The sequence below is a fragment of the Musca domestica genome, unplaced genomic scaffold (genome assembly GCF_030504385.1).
Source record: "Musca domestica strain aabys unplaced genomic scaffold, Musca_domestica.polishedcontigs.V.1.1 141, whole genome shotgun sequence".
Lineage (NCBI taxonomy): Eukaryota > Metazoa > Arthropoda > Insecta > Diptera > Muscidae > Musca > Musca domestica.
The window spans coordinates 535,238-554,437 of record NW_026712194.1 but is presented as its reverse complement, the minus strand read 5'-3'; the positions used below and the strand labels follow the sequence as shown (position 1 = coordinate 554,437).

Below are 19,200 nucleotides of genomic sequence, written 5' to 3'. Positions count from 1 at the left end.
AGTATTCAGTTTCGCCAAGGGATCTTTGAGAATTCCATACAATTCCTTGACACCATCGATAGCCCCAAAACGTTGCTGTCCTTCCTCGGAGCGGCATAGCAAAGCAAAACATTTCAAATCGAACTGATGAAATTGGAAAAGGCGACCTTTTATGCGTTTGTACAGTATTTCGAAGAAGCCACACTTCACCGCCTCATTGGGAATGTACTCCAAAATATGTTGTAAATGTAACCACAAGTCCTCGGGATAGTATAGAGCACATATATCACGAGACCAAATACTTTTGAGTTTATCCAAGACATTGTACGAGTTAATTAAATATAACGAGGCAGCGGGTTGACCGCTAAGCAAAGCCAAAATTTTTGTAGCCTTTGGCATATGGGTTTCGCGATTTATAACTATTTCATAGATCTGATCTAACAATCGATTACTACGTACAATTTGATGGACGCCATTTAAATGCATTGAGATGTAATCTAAAAAGATGATTGAAAAATTGGTGTAAAAGTCCCCGTTTTTATACTGGAATGCTTACAAAAAATTGTTAGTAAACAGTCCAGACCTCTACATTTGGATTCTTGATTTTTTATTCGTAGACGCAACAATAGATTTTGACATCTGCAAGAGATATTATGTTTATTATTTATTCATATTGCGATATGTATACAAAGTCTTCAGCCGATTAATGAGTGAGATAGAGGAGAAACAAATAAATTACAGGATAAAAAATAAGGGACATTGATTCTTAATAATCAAACGGTTATCTGCATAGGGTCTAAAAGAACATCCAAAGAACGGTGTGATCTGAACACGGAATAACACTAGCCTATCTTCTTTTTTGAACATTATTTACAATAACATTGATGGTGATGTTTTCTTTGCTTTGTTGAGCAAATTATATTTCTTCTATTTCAAGGAAGTCAATATTTGAAGCAACAACACACTGGATTTGAGGATTTGATTGAAGGGCCACATTGGGTTTATGATATCCAGTAGTGGAACGATTAAATATTTAATGAAGATTTGCTGTAGTTATTGGTGTCCATTGTCTTACCTTCTTACAATTTGGTATTGCGTTATAGCCCTTTGAGCATGCAACGGATTTCTTATATATTCCGATAACGAGTTGATAGCTCTAAATTGTGCTGTGGCATCATCACTTCCAATTTCTTTCAAGAGCTTGGGCAATGTTCCTAGTCCATACGCCAATTCGGCACGGTCGTCAAAATACGTAGATGTATTATTATCCGGGCAAGCGTAATGTTGACACTGATTGAGTGTGCTTTGTTTTGCCTGGACTATTGAAACATTTGGAAAAAGATTGAATTTGCATACAATTTTTGCTATTTTATGGGTATCTTACATTTCGTAATTCCATTGATTGTTGCTGAAGTTAAAAACTTAACTTGGGACTGCAAAAAGTGGTTGCGGTTGCTTTCATATTTGTGCCACATATTTCTGATATTTATTAAAATGATTAAAATATAAAAATTTGACTGGTTATATTTATTTCAAACTAGACTTTTCTTCAAATTGTTGGCAGCCAGTGTTGGCAACGCTTCGACTCAAGTTTCAAGACACAGGCTTCAGGCTTGTGACACCAAACTCCCCGAAAGAATTACATAAGACCCCGGAAAGTACATATTCTTGCTCAGCCCTGAATGTTGTCTCTCTGTTTTAATAACGTTTTCTTGCGAACGAATTGATTGATCATCGTAGACCCCATAAAGTATGTATTCATAATCAGCATAAAAATCTAAGTCGATTTAACGATGTCCGCCTGTCTGTTGAAATCACGATACAGCCCACATGACGTGGAGATTCAAAATTTGGAAGAACAATTTGTATTGTGTCTATGATGGTTGGTATATCGGTCCACGTTTTGATATAGCCCCCATATATCGGTACCTAACGATATTGGTATTTTGATTATTTTTGCCACACTTTTCCACGGATTTGCCTAAAAATTGGAATTTGTAGGTTATAATGGGTTCTACCGCCGATAGCGCAACATTGTATGTATAGGTCCACGTTTTCGTTTAGCCCCCATAATTGTACCTCCCTATATTCAGTGTTTTAATAGTTTTTGCCACATTTATCCACGGATTTGTCCAAAAAGTTGTATTTGTAGTTGACAATAGGTTCTAGCTCCTGTGGCGGAACATAGTATATATAGGTCCACGTTTTCGTATAGCCCCCGTATAATTGTACCTCCCAATATTCAGTATTTTGATGATTTTTGTTACATTTTTACACGTCATTGGTCTAAAAATTGGTATTTGTAATTCATAATGGGTTCTAGTTCTGGTGACGGAACATTGAATATTTAGGTCCACGTTTTCCTATAGCGCACATACAACGATTCCCACCGATATTCGCTATTTTCATAATCCTAGTCACATTTACAACGAAATTGTTTCAAATTAGGTATTTGAGAAGATTTGACAGATGACAATCCTTGAATTATAAAATTGGCTATGGAGGTTCCCGTTTGGTATAGCCCCCATATAACGGCCTCCCACACTTTATTGTTTTTTGAAAAGTTTAACAGCATTGTCCAAAAGGACTTACTGGTATTTTTAGTTTAAAGTGGAACACGTTTGAATTCAGATACTTTTATATAGAAAGTTTTTTTTTACCAAGCCTGGCCGAACTATTTTTTTACTTGTTTTTAGATATTTTCGTTACTTAACGACTTTTTACAGCTTTATTTTAAAAGTTTTAAAAAATTGAATTTTTCGAATATATCACTGATACATACGAATCTATTTCCCCTTCTGTCCCAAAAAAAGCATACATACACTTTCTCCTATCAGAAGCTTTCACTTGTTTGAAGCTCTGAGAATTTCAAAGAGTTACAGGGAGAGATACATTTATATCACAAACATGTGCAAAACTTTCTCACGTAAACAATTGAAACTTTCAAAAGTGTTTGCCAAAATAAAGCTTAACCGGTTCGTCTCACATATTTAAGCATCGTTCATCTTGTGATGAAGTTTAGTTTTAGATGAACTCGTGAGTGGCGCGTTGGTCTGTTCGATTTGTGTGCGAATCTGGATTACGGTTTAACAAATGGACACACTGCCAAAACATAACGTATGACTACAGAGTCCGCTTTAACAAAACAAACGAAAAACAAAAATAAAAACAAGAAGAGAAGCTTTCTCATCGGACGGACGGACGACTGGGGCTGTGTTGCTTCGGTTTTTATTTGGTTTCCTTCTTTTGTTTTCGTCCTTCTTCTTCTTGTTCTTCTTCCGTTTGCTTCGTTCGTTTACTACCACTGCTGCCCGACAAGATTGTATCACTCGTCTGTCGCGTCGTATGTTCCGTTTGTTATGATGATGATGATGATGACGATGTTAATGCTGATGTGATTTTAGTTTCAGTCATCAAATAAAGTTTGAGCTCGTCGGTTCGCTTTTGCTAACGGTCCGCGGATGAATTGCGCAATCACAGTTGGAAAATCGGTGCGTTCATTTTCCAGTCGTGGCATTCAATCGAAAGTGAATTTTTGTGCACCAACAAATTAATATATGTACATTATGTATGTGAGTGTGTGTGTGCGAATAAAAAATGTAAATTAACACAATTACATGGGAAACTTGAGTGTGTCACCACAATTCAAATGGCAAACTATTATTCAAAGTCATTTACTTCCATTTCTGCGTTAGTTTTTCACATCCTGTTATTGTTTTTCGTCTTTTTTTCCTTGAGTAATACACGTGCAAGGATGTTGTGAATGAGGGCATGTAGTTGGTGTCCTTTTTTGAATGGAATAGACTGCATGACATTTTTTTTTTTCATGCAATAATATGGTACTGTCAAACCGAATTTATACCAAATTTATCCGCTGTGAGATGTGACTGAATATTAGTTTTTTTTGTCCTTTAGTTGGTTAACTCCAATGGACTGTAAACCATATTTAATTATTTCCAATGTTACGAGGGATCTTAAACCGGGATTAAGGGATCGATTTAAGGCCTACAATATATGTAAATAACATACATCTAAAGAGGTTCAAATTTCCGACGGCCCTGCCCTGCCAGCTTTTGTTTAGCAAGTAATTCTGGAAACCAAATTGAAGAATTTCGATGTCACATTCTACTGTACGCAAAAAGTTGTTGATCGTTCTCTGACCACCTGGTTGGAAGTAAAACGTAATTTCGTACAAGCTAAATCAGAAAGGGTCTGAATTTTGGAGTCTGTATTTGTATGTCGTTTCAAAATGAAAATAAAAGACCAGTACTTCAACTCCATTAGTTTTTATAAGTTTCGTACACCGCTATCTAGAGTCCAACATAGCTCATTATTGCCGAAAGTAGTTAAGGGTCCTATACCAATTTAACCATAAACTTCATAATTAAAACTTATTAAATTCTTCCAAATGTAGCATTTCCCAATTCCTTATAGACCCTGTTTTCCATTGTTCGTTTTAAAAACGTCACGATAGAAGCGTCAATGTAAGTGTATACCAATACTTACAATTGGTATAGCCGGGTTAAACTAGCATTCCCCCAAGTGTATATCACACCAATATGCCACTCCGCAAGTGTAATTTTGTTCAACTCTAAGCAGGCGCCCATTTTCATAGATTCCCATTTTTTCAAAGGCAATTTTAGTTTGAAAAGTGACAATTGTATCGAACAAAACGGAACTGCAAGAAAAACAAAGACACAAACAATACGGTCTTGTCAAGCAGCCACAAATTGGATTTGTTGTTGTTCTCTTTAAGTAACTGACAAAGAAGTAAGTAAACAAGAGAGATTACCCGGATAAACGCAACAATTATGATGTTTAAACGTACGACGACATCAACAAAAACAAAAACGACAGCAACACCAACACCAATGCCAATGCTAACGTCAAGCTCAAGCTCCAGCTCAACTATGAAAAGAAAATTGTCATCCTCGTCGAGATTGTCGTTGTCGTCTTCAACTCGGTTATTATTGCCATTGTGGCAAAATATCAATTTTAATAAATCCAATGACATAACAATAACAAAAACAACAACAACAATACCACAACCAAACAACATAAAAAATGAGTGTATATATAAAGCAACAACATCAGCAAGAAAACCACCAACATCATCTCGGCCATTGTCACCGCCAACGACTTGTGCTCATGGAGAACTCCAACATAATACGAACACTAACAACAGCAAAGTAGCTCGAATCGACAACAGCAAACAATATTATAGCCAACTAGCAGCCGTTGAATGGAACGGCGACAGCAACAGCAACACCAAAAGCAACAGCACCATCACCACCAGTATCGGCAACAATTTCAACATCACTGCCAACAACATAAAAGCTTGTAAACATAACGACAGCAGTAGCAGCAGCTGCAGCCGTCGCAGCAGGAAAGGACACATCAATAGTTCTCCGTGCTGTTGGCAGCGGTCATTGTTGGGTGCTTCCTCCACTTGGATATTTTGCCTTTGGCTATGGATTGCAATATCGTCATTGGTATTTGTCCAATGTATACCATCACCATCTTCGTCAATACAACAGCCGCAAAAACGAGGTAAGTTCTTGAGTTAGGTTAGGTTTTTTTTTTCCGTCTTCTGTAAATTGTCTTGTTTGTAGGCAGGCATTGAGAGTGGGGAGGGGTTTGGTAAACTGAGAGGGGCAAGAAAAGGGGGCAACACATTGTTCAGGTGGGAAACACTTGTTTATTGTGTATATGTTTTTTTCTTGTATAGTATATAGCATATTGTTGGGAAGTGTTTGAATTTTGCTGGCAAAAATATTGTTTGAAATAGCGTCCGTACACCGGGTGGGCTAATCTCCAAAAATGATTAAAAAAACAGGCTAATAGAGCGTCAAATGGAAACATATCCATGTGCAATTACTTTTAACGCACACACACCCGAAATATTTAAGAGTAACTCTCTTTCTCTCTTTCTCAATGGAGAGTGAATTATGGCTGTTCTATCTTATTGCTTATTTACTTTCTATATTTACAGCTCAAGTAGTTGTGGAATATTTATAGTACACTTTTAGGCGCCATCCAATTCAATTCAGTGTTTACAATTTAGAAATGATGAAAGAAATGCATGAAAACTACAATTATTGTCTAAATGTGTGTATCGTGTTTGCTTCCGGCACTACAGTGTTTGAGAGCATGTCTCATTTATTTACCTTAAATCTAACTTATCCTAAACCTAACCTACACTTAAACAAATCACATTATCAATCAAAGGATTGTTCATCTGAATTCCAAACTAGCCCCTGTGAATTCCATGAGAGGTGCTAACGTAAAAATCAAGACAGGTACCAGCGGAGACACGTTATTGGTATTTTCCCACGTGAAATTAGATTGTCTATTAATGCTTTCCAGAATAAGAGAGCTTGAATGCATGAAAGCCCTGTTGGCGTAGTTTTTAATCAACCGCATACCATACAGGGTGACATAAAGAACTGAACCAAAGTCAAACGCCATAACGATAGTCACTTGTGGTTTTCCAGTCAAATATAAAGAAATCACACTATCACGCTTGAATTCCATCACGAATAACATTTTTTTCTGGAAAATTCTCACCAAAATGCTTTTGTACGCTTGTAAACAATATAATGAGCTGCCACTGGAATGATTTTAAAAGCTGTCGGACGAGTGCCTTAGAAATAACAGCAGTCTGTCCTCTCATCCTGTATGCTCTATCCCAGTACCTGCCAGAATCTACAAGTTTTGCAATTTTTTTCGATATCATAAAGGGAAAATCGGTTGTCCGAGTAAAAACTTTTACATTCTTGCAGTTCTGGAACAGACCTGTCTTTTAAGCTTTAGATTAGTTCGGAGAGATCAAAAGTATGTTATAAAGATCTTATATATGTAAAATGCGATAATGTTATTTTGCATATGACACTAACAGAATGTGTAATCTGAATTAAATATTCAGGCAAATAGGACCTCATAAAAATATTTCCCTCAATTGAAGTCGTAAACAGAAACCGTGACCTAAATAAGCCAACTGGATTTATTAACTCTTTTCCTAATTAGTTTAAAAGTTGTGAAGAATTTATAATTGACAGCAGTTAGGCCACAACTTGCCAAAGTTGAAGGTCAAGAATATGGAAGAACGCGTTCATTATGGAAAAAGATAAGATACTTGTTTTAAAAGTCCTCGGAATGGCATTCCGTTAATTTGAACGTTTCATTTGAAATGTCTAAACAAAGGGCTGTTGTCACGTGGATACCGTGGAATACTTTAAGGCTTTCGCTGCTACAATACAGCATTCTTTTGGGCATGGACAATGAAGAAAATTTTCTATTTGTATATCTGTCTGCGAAGCCAACCCCACCACCACCACCACCACCTGCAACGTCGGCATACTCCTCAACATCGGCATTATACACAATATCCTCTCAAAGTCCATGAAGCCGTTTCGTAAAGCAAGATTTGTTTTGTAGGAATTATTTCTTGTGCAAAGTTTTCATTCTTTCTTCTAGTCATTTTATTTTAAGCCGAAAGGGATAAGGCCAGAGAGAAGCACGAGCTGAACGAGTTAATGAAAGCATGGTTAATTAATTGCTGTATAATAACATTTCTTCGCTCTGCCACTGCTGCCACTCCTTGGCATATTTAGGAGAAAGTATCGAACGAAGTTATATTTCCTTGACTAAATGGACGGAATGGATGGAAGGGCAGACGGTGTTACAGGAAGACAAAGCATCCGCATCAGCATCAGGGTATAAGAGACAATCATCCGGCTTAAAAATAGACACAGCTCGGCACAGATATCATGTAAATGAGTAACTTTTAGCCATTCACCAGTTCCTGTTCGCCAAGTTTACCTTAAACCGTGTCAAGATGAGCGAGTTGATGAGCGTGATAGAGACTGACTGACTGACTGCCTGCCTGACGGTGGCAATAAGAGTTTCACTTTTGTTAAGAAAACTTCTTTAATTGGCCCAAAGACACAGGAACAACAAATGTTGCCAAGTCGTCGGCAATGCTGAGAAGATAAACAGAAAAGACAACAAATGATTGAAACAAAGCAAAAAAAAAAAACTACAATCTAACGAACTATGATATTGTTGCCGACAACAATAACAGTAACAAAGACAAGTTTTGTCATAATTTTTTTCCTCCTAGAAAACGGGGAAAAACTAATTGAAATTTGATGAGTTGCTAAATGCTACGGCAGCACATTGGAAGTCTACAACGACCCAGAGGAGCTCCAGCAGAGTGTCTGTCTGTCCATCGGAATTAAAGGAAAACAAAAACGGTGGTTCATTAGTTTTTTTTTTTTTGAATATTGTTGGCGTGAGGGGCATACTTTCAGTTTTCACATGGAACATTTTTTATATTTACAATATGTTTCTATAAAATTGGAAACTGCTACTTTCCCTTTGTTAACACAAAAATATTTGAACATTTGAAAACAAAAAAGAAAATTGAAATTTTTAAAAACAACAAGAATTTGGTAATTGCTCACCACCTTGTACTTCTATTGGATTTTGTTTTCACTTTCAGAGAACTAAAGATCAGACTACACATTGTTTTAAAGACAAATACAAAGGGACACTTTTTTTGCATTTTTATAGCACAACTTTAGGCGCTCCCAAGAAATGTTTTAAACAGGTTGAGATGAAAAAACTGCAACCAACTTCAAACTGATGTCATTTCCATGCCACTCGTCCGACAGCTTTTAAAATTATTCCAGTGGCAGCTCATTATATTGTTTACAAGCGTACAAAAGCATTTTGATGAGAGTTTTCCAGAAAAAAAATTTATTCGTAATGGAATTCAAGCGTGATGGTGTGACACCCTGTACATTTCATATGTTTCACTTCTACCGCAAAAATGATTATTTAGCACCAGTTCAGTTTCTCGCTCGTAGCAAAATCAGCTGACCCACACATCAGCTGATCTTTCTCAGAAAACTACACGGGAACCAACAATGGACCCGGGAATTTGTTGACCAATAACAATTGCTTTAAAGGTCCGAGATTTCAATCCGTTCCTTTGAAGGTCATTGTTATGTTCATACCCATGTCCACATATAAAACAATTCCCGTTTTTAATATTGCGAAATACCATTTGGTTCGAGAATAGGCAAATATAAAAAAATGTTGATTTCCAAAAAAATGTATCATTAAATCAGATTTCGAATGTATTTAAATATGAATATAATTTTCATAATTGTAACCATTTATTTGAACACAATAAGCTGCATACACATGCAGAATGCACACCACACACACACTCACACATGCCCATTGTCCTTTTGTATTAGACATTTGACTTTGGAGTTTCATTATTATCGTCATCGTCATCATCATCACCATCATCATCCTTGATTGTTACAGTGATAATTGCTATTATGGCAATTGATGTGGTCTGCCGGAGTGGTCCATTGATTGTATTTATTCATTCGAAATTCATTTTGGAACCTCAAAATTATAAAAATATGGAAATATTATGGAAATTGCCATTTAGATTAAGGCTTCCAATGGTAATTCGTATGAAAAACAAATGAGTTGCGGGGAAAAATAACAATTTGTGAAATTGCCCTCGTCCCCGGCTGCCACGCGCTTGATGTATCCGCCGGACCTGCTATCATATGGTATCCATATATATATCATCATGTAATAATTTTGTGAGCGTATGATATAAATTTCCATTTGCAAACAGAATCAGAGTGGCTTTGATTATAACGACTTTGAAATGGCAAAAACTAATTATCGGCCTAAACACACACGCACACACACATGCACACGCTAATAGCAGCAGCAACAACAACAAGAAATGTGATGATGATAACAACTACAAAAGCATCAGTAATATATTTACTATCTGTAACAGAAACAAAAACACACACACACACGCATACGCCCCAAAACCCAGCATTGCATTATGTATCTCTATGTATGTGTGTTGTATGCGCCACAAGGTATGCAATTCACTTGTTTTGGTTCGCTGTGACAGTTTTTGCTCGGGATTTGAGGCGAGTTGTTAAATTTGTATTTAGCCTGTGCAAACAACTAATTTAATTAGTCTAAAATTGATAATTAACGATGAATAAAATTAAAATAAATTATATAATTGCTGTGGCATGCTATTGGCCACACACCACATGTGTACAGACACACCTCCATACATAGCCGCACACAGACACGATGTTGTGGCATTATCATATGAGATTGTATTTAGCTTAATATTGAAATCAAATATGGATGCACTCTATTGTGGTAAAGAGAGAGAGAGAGAGGGAGAGAGATATGGGAAACAAGTGAAATAAAATGTAGCTATGGGTGGACAATTTCAATAGATCAGATCCCTTTGGAGACACGATGGAAGTGTCAAAATCCAAATATATATATTTTTCATGAAATTTTAAAACGTGACCGTCCCCAAAAATGTTTTTCCACATCTATTTTTTTTGTTCTGATTTCAGAACAGTGTTTTTTTTCTTCATTTTTATTGGGTTTAATTTGTAGGTGATTTCTTTGTCACATCTGCCCACTGTACATTTCCAATATATTACTATTATTGTTTGTTGTTGTTGCTGTTTGTAATACCACTGTATCAAAAAAACGGCAGTCATTGAATATGTTTGCCGAAATCGATACTAGCCAATAATCTGTATTTTATGTTGTTGTGATTTATACCTGCTTTTTTCCAGCTGTTGTTTTGTTTTCAACAAATTAGTTATTATTGTTTCAACCTAAAAAACAGCGACAATAATTATTTAAATGATAAAAATAATAACATTAAAGGCTTAAGAGAGAATTTATTGCTTAATTAGTAATGGGTGGATGGCTCGCATTTGAATTCAAAGTCAGGGCAAAACAGGGGTGGTTTCTTGTTCTACAGAAATATGAAATGAAACAAGAACTTTGAATACCCTCCACCATTTGGAACGAATTTGGAAATTTTGAAAAAAAAAAGAAAATAAATAATAAAGAAATTCTTTAAAGTAGCCGTTATGTTGGGGTCTTCAAATACGAAATTTCAAACAATTTCGGTGAATATTGTACCTAAAATCGTCAAAATACCGAATATCGAGGGTACTGATATATGGGTCCCACACGAAGACCAGGATCCACATAGATAATTTTCTGGCATAGACTCTAGTTCCCATTACGAACTCTAAGTACGAAATTTGAAACAGCTCTGGTTATTAATGTATATAAAATCGTCAAAATGTCGAATATCGGGAGTGCCGTTGTGTGTGGGCTATACGATGGACCTATATAGACTTCCAGGGGGTAAAGTACACAGAAGAAACGCCTTGTGTGGATATTCAGATAATTTCATAGAAATATTTGGTTGCAATCATCAAAATACCGAATAGCGGGTGGTACCGATATCGTGGACCGATATAGCCCATCTTTAAACTAAACTACAGACAAATGACTGGTCTCTGCAAAATTTTAGCTTTACCAAAAAATGTCGTAAATAGCATCAAATTTTAGAATAAGTTTAGATTTGTTCGAATTGGTCACCTTTGCCACGAATTTTGGCCTTCAAACGGCCAATGCATGAAACCATCACACGCTGCTCTGCGGTATTTTGGCCCATTTCCGGCGAAGCGCTTGCTTAAGGTGGTATTTTTTAGTGCCAACCTTGCTTTCCTAAATACTCCAGACACAATAGTCCAACGGATTGGTATACGGAGATTTTGGTGGTCATTGTGCGCTGAAAAGGAAGCGAGGAACCTTATTTTGTAACCATTCTTGGTTGGAGCGTGCTGAGTGCAATGGTGCTGAGTCCTGTTGGAATGTCAAGGTCTGTTTGCGTGCCCAAAGCTTTAATACACCCTCCAGAATATTTTCGCGATAGATTTAGATTTGATAAAATAATCAGACCTTTCTATCAAGCCGAGATGTAGGGACATCCAATAATTTGTCATGTCAGCCCTGAGCCATGAATAGGTTTCTCTTTCATTTCGGAGGTAATGCTTCTCTTTTTCGTCAACAGCTCAACTAACAAAAACAAGAACTATTCGCCGACATAACTACTGGTCACAAAGTTTGTCCGTTTTTTTGCATCTTTCTTCTCCTAAAGTGTTGGCCAAAACTTTCTTAATGGAGATGGTGAAAAGTGTTTTGTTTTTTCGTTTTCCTCGTTGCAGCGAAACAATCGCCAAGCATGAATCTATTGTGTTTTGCATAAATATTAGCTGTTCCAGTTATAAACTGTAAATATTCTTTGCTGCTGTTGTTTTCGTTTTTTGTCGAGCTCAGAGAAATTCCGACGAAGAAGAAAAAGCAAAAAAACAATTAAACTTTTCAAAAGTTTATTGTCTTTGTCTGTCGAGTTGTGGCGGGAGGTGGGTGGATGGGTGGTAAGGAGAGGCGTTACATAAATGTTCGACACACTAGTTGTAATCATTATTATCATTTTCATAGTTTTCTTTTGTTGGTATGTGTTAGTGTTGCTGTGTGAGACACACACATACACACACACTTGCAACTCGGAAAATTTCCAAACTTTTCCCGTTTTCTTTTGGCATTTTGTCTGATGCGGTCTGACTGGTCTGGTATGGTCTGCTCCAGTGAGTTTGTCTGTTGTGCCTTCATTTGGGTTTTCCACTGTTTTCCAACCAAACGACGGCGGCAATGACGACGACGACGACGACAACAACTTAGTTGGGAATGCCAATGTTGTTGCCCGACCTCGTGGACAACTCCGAGAGTGAGTCTATGACTTGTTGGAAACCAATGTTTTTTGGTTACGGCGGTATTTGTGGTTGAAATGGTCGAAAATTCTTGGCAACAACTAGCCAAATTAATTTATTTATTACTCTGCCATTTCTCAAAATAATATGCAACCGCATACGGAGTGTGGCAAACAACAGCAACAGCAACGCCAACACGGACACGGACACCAAAGCCAGCCGGAAGATCTATGGTTTGGTTTATGTGTTTCTGTTGCTGTTGCTGTTGTCCTCCCGAAAACACTTTGGTTGAATTGTTGAAATGTTCGTTTGGTTTGTTCGCCTGTTTTTTTTTTCGTTTCTTTGCAAAATGTGGCTACCAAACTGGGCAGTACCTCAAAAAACAAAAAAGAAGAAAAAACGAGTAGCAGCTTTAAAAATTGTCACGTAAATCAAATTAAGTGTAAACACCATAAACATGCCTTAAGTTGGTTATATGACGTGCTAATGAAATAACATTTTTCGAATAGGTTTATGTGTAATTCAGTTGGGTATAAAAAAAAACACATGGACACATGTTTTGAAAATAAGGTTTAATTGAATATTAGCTTATCGACCATTAGACGCATAATTTATGATGTCATTTGTACGCATGGGTTTGTACTAGGTTTACACACATGTTTATACATGTTGTCTAGGTTGAATCCAAAAATTTATATAAGTTTGTAAATGAAAACAAGGAAGATTGAATAAAAACCGTTAACATATGCTCTCTTCCAGAACCTGCAAGAATCTACTAGTTTTGCATTTTTTTCCCATGTCATAAAGGAAAAATCGGTTATCATAGTAAGTTGCAGGTGCAGTTCTGGAACAGACTAATAATTTTTAATTCCATACTAAATTATCAATTTCATAGCGATTCTCTGAAACCCAAAATGTGAACGATAAATTTTAAGCCGAGCTCCGAAATTCGAGTGAATTTTACTCCAGTTCAAGTGGAATAGAAAAATATAGTTCGCTCGATGTAGAAAGAGTAGAAAAACAAATCGACTGTACTCTATTTTCCAATGCAGCGATTGTGCTTTGCGCGACTCGTGAGAGAGAGGGATAGAGTGAAATTCACTCGATTTTCGGAGATTTTTAAATTTTCCGTTAAAAAAATAAAAAAAAAAAATTTATTTCGAAGCATAAGAATAAGAGCAAGTATTCTCTGCTCGTTTTTGAGTGGGAGCAAAATGCACTTGAGGACTCTACTCTTGTAGAGTAGTCTTCTATGCCCGGTTTTTTATAGACTTTTTTTTGATGAGTCCTGTTGGAATGTCCAAGGTGTGCGGCCAAAGTGTTTGCTTTGATACACCCTCCAGAATATTTTCGAGATAATATTCGGCATTTATTCTGATGCCACGGTCGATTAATACGAGCGGAGAGCGACCATCGGCTGTTATGGAGGCCCACACCATCACCATGGCCGGCACTTGAGTGCACATTTTCCGCTGACCTCTTTGGCAAGTAAAGATGATCATTTTGTTTGTTTATGTCTCTACCCCGAGCTCATTTTTCAATATTTGTCGAATGAAATATTGCGATATGTTAAGCTCACGAGCCATTTTTCGGCCACTGCGACGCGGGTTTCGATCAAGTCGCTTCTTTACTTTTCGAACCATCTCTGCTGATGTTGCTGTTTTCTTCCTTTTCTTCTTTTGTACGCTTGTAAATAATATAATGAGCTGTCACTGGAAAAATTTTTACAGGTGTCGGACGAGTGGCTTCGAATTTACAGTAGTCTGAAGTTGGTTGCAGTTTTTCCGTCTCACCCTGTATTTCTTTTCATTTCAGTGCCAAGCTTCAAAGCACAATTGATTTACGAATATCTTCTGCAATATTGCTTGCTTACCTTCGAAAGCCTTAACGTATGCCATATTTGTTTGCCACTACAGCCTAAATATAGGCAATGTTTGTAACGTGAAAAATAAATTGTTTTTCTTCTTTCCTTTTTTTTGGCAAACTTTATTCTGTTTTTTTTTTGTTCTTGGCAAGCAAATGGAACTTGATATTTTGTTTAGTTTGCAACTTTTTTGCTCGGCTTCTTTCTTTCCTCCCCTCTCTGATGCTTTGAGGCCCTTCGCAGGGTACTCTGTTCGTATGGCTAAATAAATTACATTTCAATTGTACGAAACAAATATTTTAATGTACATTAGAGAAGTTTTGGTCGATTTTGTTTGTCATCTTCATATTTCTGTAATGATGGTAGGCCAACAAATACACCAACAACATACGAAGTAGACGAGGAGAGGGGGGGAGAAGAACGAGAACAAAAAATTACAAACTTGGACTAAGTGAAATTTAAGTCACGTAAATGTTTGCTTTTCTCTTGGAATCATCCAAATGTTGTTTTCTCCCTCTCTCTTTTTCAAATGGGTTTGGGGGGAAGGGGTACAGTATAATCACATGTATAACTTTCTTGAAGTTTTTTTTATTTTTTTGGGCTGGTGTTGTTTTTGTCTTGTTGTATTACCACTTCTGCCGAACAACTTTTGCTTTCATTTCACTCTGGGGAATACTTGGTGCTGTATGCCATTTCAGCTACTCGTTGAAAACAAGCAAACAACGACGACAACAATAACAACAACAACGAAATTCCTTTGTTGAGCCTCTTGAAAATATAGTTGTTTGCTGCCTTCTTCTTTTTTCTCTTTTCCTGCTTTATCTGTAAATGTTATTATTTCTGGCAAATAGATGAGCCTTTGCTGGAGCAACGACTAGGGGAAACGGCAGACTAGGGGAAAAACTTTACTACAATAACTTTTCTAAAGATTGTCGTAAATAAAAATTTGCCTTGTCCTTGTTGTTGTTGCTTTTGTTGTTGTTTTTTGTTTTTTTATTTAGATAACTCACTAAAAGTTAGTTTTGTTTGAAGTTTATTTGATAAAATAACTATAAGATAGGAAAATGATCTTATTTTGTGTTTGTTGTTTGTATGCTCATAAAATTTATTCTGCAACATTAAACATTTCCCTTACAAGATGTAATCGCTGAATGGAAGATTATGTGTGTGTGAAGAAGATGAGTGTTGCAAGAAGTTGGAAACTATTTCAGTCTAATGGGGTATTTAGTTTGGTTTTTTCATACCCTCATCCATATGTCTATCATTTGATACGGCCAAAATGTGCATCATCGAAATAATGGTCTCTAGGTCTCTTTGGACCAAATCCGTTTCAGAACTTTTGGAGTCGATCTAGCAATGTCCGTCCGTTCCTCTGTCTGGCTGGCTGGTGCGCACGATAACTCTAGAAGAGAGCATCCGATTTGATCCAATCTTGGTACATCATATTAATATTGTCAAACTTAGATTGAGTTGGGAGATGGGTAATATCAGTCCACCCATTCTGGTAAACCCCCGCAAAACGTTCATCAAATTGAATTAACAATATTCTTTTGTACACTATTTCTTAGAACAAAACCTGTCTCCTTATATTTGGAAAACCATAATTTCCACCTGGGCATTCCAGCCTTGTAATGCTATACCTTAACCAATAATAATCGTTCTGCCCAAAAGCTACCTTTCCGGTTTTCTTCACACTCAATTTACTTCTGTCACAGTTGGTGTTGTCATTCTATACAGATACGCTCGTTCGTTCGTTCATTTTTCGCTTCAAGGCGAAGCAGGAGAAACAACAACAAAAAAAGTTGAACGACTGCCTTAAAAAAAAAAAAAACAAAACCAAGAAGTGGAGCAAAAAATTAATTTCAAAGTCACAACTCAAATGGCACTGACAGTTTTGACTCGGCTTGACATGACATGACATGTGTTTCCCCAAAGAAATCAACAAGAAACGTTCAAATTGTTTCAGGTAATAGAATACGTACATGGACGACAAAGAAGACGACGATGAGGATGACGGACGAACAGGAACAACACCAAAGCGTCAATAAATCAAGAGGAAAGGAAATGGCAAACACGTTCAAGGTTGCGCTGGAGGGGCATTCTTTTAAAAAGAATAGACCTTAACGATTAGAAAAAGTTACTGGGGTATGTAGGAGATAATAATTTGAAAAGAATTTTGGGAGTTGGCCCTTTTGCACGGGGTGGTGGTAGACCTGTAATACGTTTAATTTTTTCGCTAATTGTAAGATAATTTTTAATGTTTTGATGTTTTGAAGAAAGAAAATAGACTCAAAAGAGCTAAAGAGTTGCTTCGCTTGGTCAAAAGTGGTGAACTGCTGAATTTGGTTTTCTCCGATGGGAAAAAATTCCTTTTCCAGCAGTTTGTAAACACACAATATGATTGTGTTTACCAAAGGGGTCAGCTGAAAATGTGCACCTTCGGTTGGTCACCAGAACTCAAGCGCTGGTCAGGGTGATGGTGTCGGCCGCCACAACAGCTGATGGTCGCTCTCCGCTTGTATTAATCGATTGTGGCATCAGAATAAATGTTGAATATTATTGCGAAAATATTGTAGAGGGTGTATTAAAGCCTTGGGCACGCAAACATTTTGGGCGCAGACCTTGGACATTCCAACAGGACACGTGCCAAAGGTGACCAATTCGAACAAATCTAAACTTATTCTAAAATTTGATGCTATTTCCTACATTTTTTGCTTTCATTCAATAGAATTTAAACGAAAATGAAAAAATTATGGAGTTTGACTTTGTTGCAGTTTTTTTTACCTCACCCTGAAAATCTGTCATAGAATGTAAATACACTTTACGCCTCTAAAAATATTTCTGTTAGACTAAGATCCGTTACAAAGATGGAATGTATAGGTCCTCCATTTCTGCCATTAATATTTTTATTTCGTTTAAGCTAGAAGAGAAAGTGGGCAATATCGGACAACCCTTCCTCGTACCGCTCCTGTGTAATGAGCAACTTTTGGATAATACTTGGCCCAGTTGTTCTTGTGCCCTGAAATATGGTGCATTTCCAACAAAATTCTAGAAATGATTACTTCTCAGATGTTTTCTTTAAAGCAACACATGTGTAACATATTTCACACCACCACTGTGGCGTATACTTTACGCTGACACACATACGTGACATAAACTAAATCCGGAGAAGTAAGAGACAGGTTGTAAAAAATATTCTCCCGCCAAGGACTTCATTCGGAAAGTTATGCAATTTTTAAAGGCTGGCTTCAGCTTATATTTTAGAGAAAAGCGCCATAACATACATCTGATCTTCATGCGGATCTCATGTTGTACTTAGGCGTAGTTTAAACGGCTCAGTTTTCCTGACCTTAAAATGAAATATTCTCATTTTGGTTACACTCCGTTTTCGATGTTCTCCAGAAGGAAACAAAAAACATATGTACTTTCCCTTTAAAGACCTTCAACATAATTTTCAAAATTAAAATTTTTTACTTCTCTGTGTGTTTGCTCTCTCTCTCTCGCTCCCACTCTCTTCGCTGTATGGATGACTTTATCTCTTTCTCAGCAATTTTGTAATTTGTTCAATATCTTTAAGATTGCCGAGATTGCCTTTATGCCGTGGTAACATTCAATCTGAATTTCGAAATGATTTAAGCATTTATCGGTGTTTGTGTGAGTGTGTATGTATGTTTGTGTGTGTGTGTTCGTGCGTTTGTGTATTCTGAACACATCACTTAACTTTACTGCCAACGGCTGTACGGCTGCATGGAACGGGGCTTCAACAGCATCTCGGTGCTGATGTTGGTGCTATTGCCACTGCTACTGCCACTGCGGCTTGACGGTGTTGCAAGAGTATCTTAACGAGTGTGTTTCTCTCATTCAAGTGGTGTTCAGCATTTCGATGGCCCGTGTGTTCATCGTGAGTGTGTGTGTGTGTGTGGCAGTCATGACACTTTTGGCCCGACAACATTACAACCGTTATGATGATGTCTTTGCTGTTGTCGTCTGCCTTGTTATGCTCTTCTCGGCTTTCTTGCCTCGAGTGTGAAATGTGTTCGTGCTCAAGGACGTTTAGGTATTTGGAAATTCTCTTCGCACTTCGTTTTGTCGCCTTTGTCGCGAGGATCCATTAGCATGCGCTTGCAGTGCGTCATATTGTTGGAATGTGTCTCTGCGTTCGTGTGGCGTATGGCGTGTTAGAATCACATTTCGTTTTCTGAACATTAACTCTAACAACAGCAACACCTAGGCAAACATTTTTACAGGAGCAGCACGCTTAGCCAGCCAGCCAGCCATCCTTTCGACTGACTCATTTGCTTGCCCACTCACTTCTGGTGAAGTACTTTGTCGTTTCTTTTTCTTCGTTTTTGTCATTATTCTTGTCATTGTTGCGATTGCTGTTTCTGTCTCTGCTGCTGTTGTTGTTGTTTTTGTTGTTTTTGTCTCATCCTGCTACGCATTTTGAATTTATGAGGAGAGCCAGTAAAAATATGCATGCTGCTGTTCCACCTCATCCTCCCTCTCGTATCTCCTGTGTGATATGTTAACTATGGCCTCCTTGTGTGTGAGTGTGTGTGTGTTCTTCTCGCATTCCCTCGCTATTTTTTTCATTCTTTGAACATCAAATGGTCTTTAGTAGTGGATTAAGTCGTAGTTGTAAAGTAGTCGGAAGTGACAACATTACTCTTCCCCCATCCGTTAAACCCACAAACACTCACACAC

At 37.2% G+C, this 19,200-nt stretch overlaps 2 protein-coding genes across 3 annotated transcripts in view; one reads left to right on the top strand and one right to left on the bottom strand.

Annotated features, from left to right (window-relative positions):
• Positions 1 to 193: 193 nt before the first annotated feature.
• On the bottom strand, positions 194 to 1,454 carry LOC131801142 (uncharacterized). The gene is made up of 5 exons (XM_059119249.1): positions 1,364 to 1,454; positions 1,055 to 1,298; positions 536 to 618; positions 282 to 476; positions 194 to 240 (listed from the first exon to the last, which is right to left on the bottom strand). Exons 1-5 carry the CDS (start codon positions 1,452 to 1,454, stop codon positions 194 to 196), a joined length of 660 nt encoding a protein of 219 aa, XP_058975232.1.
• Positions 1,455 to 3,017: 1,563 nt separating this feature from the next.
• Positions 3,018 to 19,200, top strand: part of LOC101888774 (uncharacterized) — a 177,615-nt gene continuing 161,432 nt past the window's right edge. The window contains exons 1-2 of one of the 2 annotated variants that reach the window (XM_011294932.3): positions 3,018 to 3,547; positions 4,613 to 5,529. In XM_011294932.3, coding sequence (XP_011293234.2) covers positions 4,791 to 5,529 — 739 coding nt within the window. In that variant the 5' untranslated portion in view covers positions 3,018 to 3,547; positions 4,613 to 4,790. Of the gene's footprint in view, positions 3,552 to 4,612; positions 5,530 to 19,200 lie in introns of both variants that reach the window. The other variant, XM_011294933.3, reaches the window with a different exon arrangement.

Coding starts and splice junctions, on each gene's coding strand:
- LOC131801142 (XM_059119249.1), bottom strand. CDS start 1,454: ATGTGGCACAAATATGAAAGCAACCGCAACCACTTTTTGCAGTCCCAA. Junction 619..1,054: donor CAATACCAAATTGTAAGAAG/GTAAGACAATGG, acceptor TATCTCTTGCAG/ATGTCAAAATCTATTGTTGC. Junction 241..281: donor TGTCTTGGATAAACTCAAAA/GTATTTGGTCTC, acceptor TACTATCCCGAG/GACTTGTGGTTACATTTACA.